Consider the following 2757-nt stretch of genomic DNA (forward strand, 5'->3'; position numbering starts at 1 on the left):
TGTGTGGAGTCATATGATATTTGTCTTCCTCTGAATGACTTATTTTGCTTAGCCTAATACACTCTATTTCTGTCTATGATGTTGCAAATGGCAAGATGAGCTGATGAATGAATAAAGATCAAATGGTATATATATACAGCGGAATATTAGCCATCAGAAAGAATAAAATCTTGCCATTTGGGTGATGAACCATGAGAGATTCTTTCATATTTCTGTATGTAACTGATCAATAAATATTTATATTTAGGTATTTAGAATGTGCCCAATTTTGTGCCTAATTTATGCTCACAGCATCTCCAACCTTTTCTTATTGCTATGAATGCATCAGTATTTTATAGTGGAATGAGTACAAGTTTGTGGAATTCCCAGTAATGAACATGATAAGTAATATCAGAGAGAAAGAAATAGGGATATCCATATAAATTCCATCTATTTCAACTACATTTTGATAAATCATGAGTATACAGAAACTCTATTTCAGAGAATCTGGGAATAAAGTTGACTAACAATAAAGATGAAATAGTTTTTCTTCATTATACATTTTGACTAGCATTCTTTTCTTGTTTTTGTTTTTTTTAATTGTGGTAACAGATATACAACAAAATTTCCCCTTTTAATGATGAAAATATTCTTGACTTAAGAATAGATACTTTGTATGAATTGATATTGAATAAACTCAGAGAAATTTAGGAATCAAATATAGACAGTGTACTTCTGACAGATGGTGCTGTTTAAGAGGGGATTAATTCTTGAGAACCTGGAATGGGACAAACTTTGTAGAACTATGCTTTGGAATTCCAGAAGCTTGTCAACGATATTAAATGGAGGTGACATTTACATATACTGACTTGTATTCCTAGTATTTGTTGTATTTGTTGGAAATTGTAACTCATTACTCTTTTAAACAAGTAGTTAATATTAGCTAATACTTCTGTGGCACAGTGTGTTACCCCAATAATAATTATTTAATTCATTCTTGAAGGGAACTAGTAGCTAAGATTTTGGAAAACATTGCAGCAGAATCTCTCCTTGCAGAACTTATTTATTTGATTCCTATACTAACATGTATTAGTAATTGAATATTTTGTGGACAAAGTGGTCCTTTTCTACTTTCTCAATATTCCATGATTTTGAAAAACATTTTATCAAATTTAATTTTCCACAGGCGATGATATTTCTTTTTAAATGTTATAAAATTTTCTTTATAATTTTTTTCATAGCATTTATTACTTCCTTATTTCTTAAACTATAAATAAAAGGGTTTAATAAAGGGACCACTATGGTGTAAAAAACAGCACCAGATATATCTTTATCCTCTTCTTTAACTGAATGTGGTCGAATGTACACAAAGATAAGAGAGCCATAGAATATTGAGACAGCAAGAAAGTGGGATGCACAAGTATATAAAGCTTTGCTTCTTCCTTCTTTGGATTTCATTTTGAAAATAGTAAAGAGAATGTAGAAGTAAGATATTAATACACTACCAAGGCTGAGGAGTTGAACTGAACCTGCAAAGATAAATATCATCAGCTCATTGATATAAGGGTCAACACAGGAGAGTCTATATAATGGAAAAACATCACAAAAAAAGTGATTAATTTGATTTGACCCGCAGAAAGTTAACCTAAAGAGAAACCCTATTTGAATCAGGGAATGCAGATTTCCAGCTATATAGGCCCCTGTGGTCATCTGAATGCACAGTTTCTTTGACATCATGGTGTGGTACTGCAGAGGGCTACATATGGCCACATAGCGATCATAGGCCATTGCTGCCAGGAGAAAGCAATCTACAGTTTCAACAAGGCAGAGAAAATAAAATTGTGCCATGCATTCATAAAGGGAAATCATTCTGTCTTTAGAAAAGGAGTTCTCTAACATTTTGGGGGTAATGGCACATGAACAACAGGAATCCATCAGAGCCAGGTTGCCCAGAAAGATGTACATTGGTGTGTGAAGACGACGCTCCATAAAAATCAATGTCACCAGGCCAAGATTCCCCACCATAGTGATCACATAGATAGTGAGAAACACCACGAACAGGAGGCTCTTCAACTCTGGGTGATCTGTAAATCCTATGAGGATAAAGTCAGTGGTCAAGGAGTAATTATCCTCAGTCATATCCACTTTCTCTGTTGAGGTAGGAATGCTGGAGATATAAGATTCAGGGAAATTAGAGAATCAATTCCATTTACTATATCACCAAGAACCATAGGTACCTGGAATAAACCTAACAAAAGAGGAAAAGGATCTGTACTTGAGGAATGAAAGAACATTCATGAATGAAATTGAGAAGACACAAAAATTTGGAGTAGCATTCCATGCTCATGGATCAGAAGAATAAACAGTATAACATTGTAATTTAGAGTGTGTAAAAATTTCCTTCCAAATTTTTCTTTTTACAAGAAAGACAGAAGCTTCTTCAAACTCCTCTTAGTATCTCTGGACACAGGCACACAAACCTCTAGGAGATAGCCATTCCCCTAAAATGTCAGTTTTATAACTGAACTCTGAAAATCAACATTCCCATGAATGTTTTTGTAATTCCAAGAAGAATGCTTACAGAGGAAAAGGTTTGTCTTTATGAATTCACATATGAATAGTGTAGAAATCCAGAATTCTCATATTTGGCTCATTGTTGACAAAAAAAAAATTCAGTGTCAGTTTTTGTATTAAAGATCCTTAAACTAAATTTAATATCAATTTTTTATGTATGCACATTTCTTTTTTATACTGAGTAAAAATATTTCATATACTCTT

General features: G+C 33.0%; 1 protein-coding gene across 1 annotated transcript; it reads right to left on the bottom strand.

Annotated features, from left to right (window-relative positions):
- Positions 1-1188: 1188 nt before the first annotated feature.
- On the bottom strand, positions 1189-2118 carry LOC123940518 (olfactory receptor 5K1-like). Its single transcript, XM_046003394.1, has one exon. The coding sequence runs from the start codon at positions 2116-2118 to the stop codon at positions 1189-1191; it is 930 nt and encodes a 309-aa protein (XP_045859350.1).
- Between the last annotated feature and the right edge of the window lie 639 nt (positions 2119-2757).

The sequence above is a fragment of the Meles meles genome, chromosome 4 (genome assembly GCF_922984935.1).
Source record: "Meles meles chromosome 4, mMelMel3.1 paternal haplotype, whole genome shotgun sequence".
Taxonomy (NCBI): Eukaryota; Metazoa; Chordata; class Mammalia; order Carnivora; family Mustelidae; genus Meles; species Meles meles.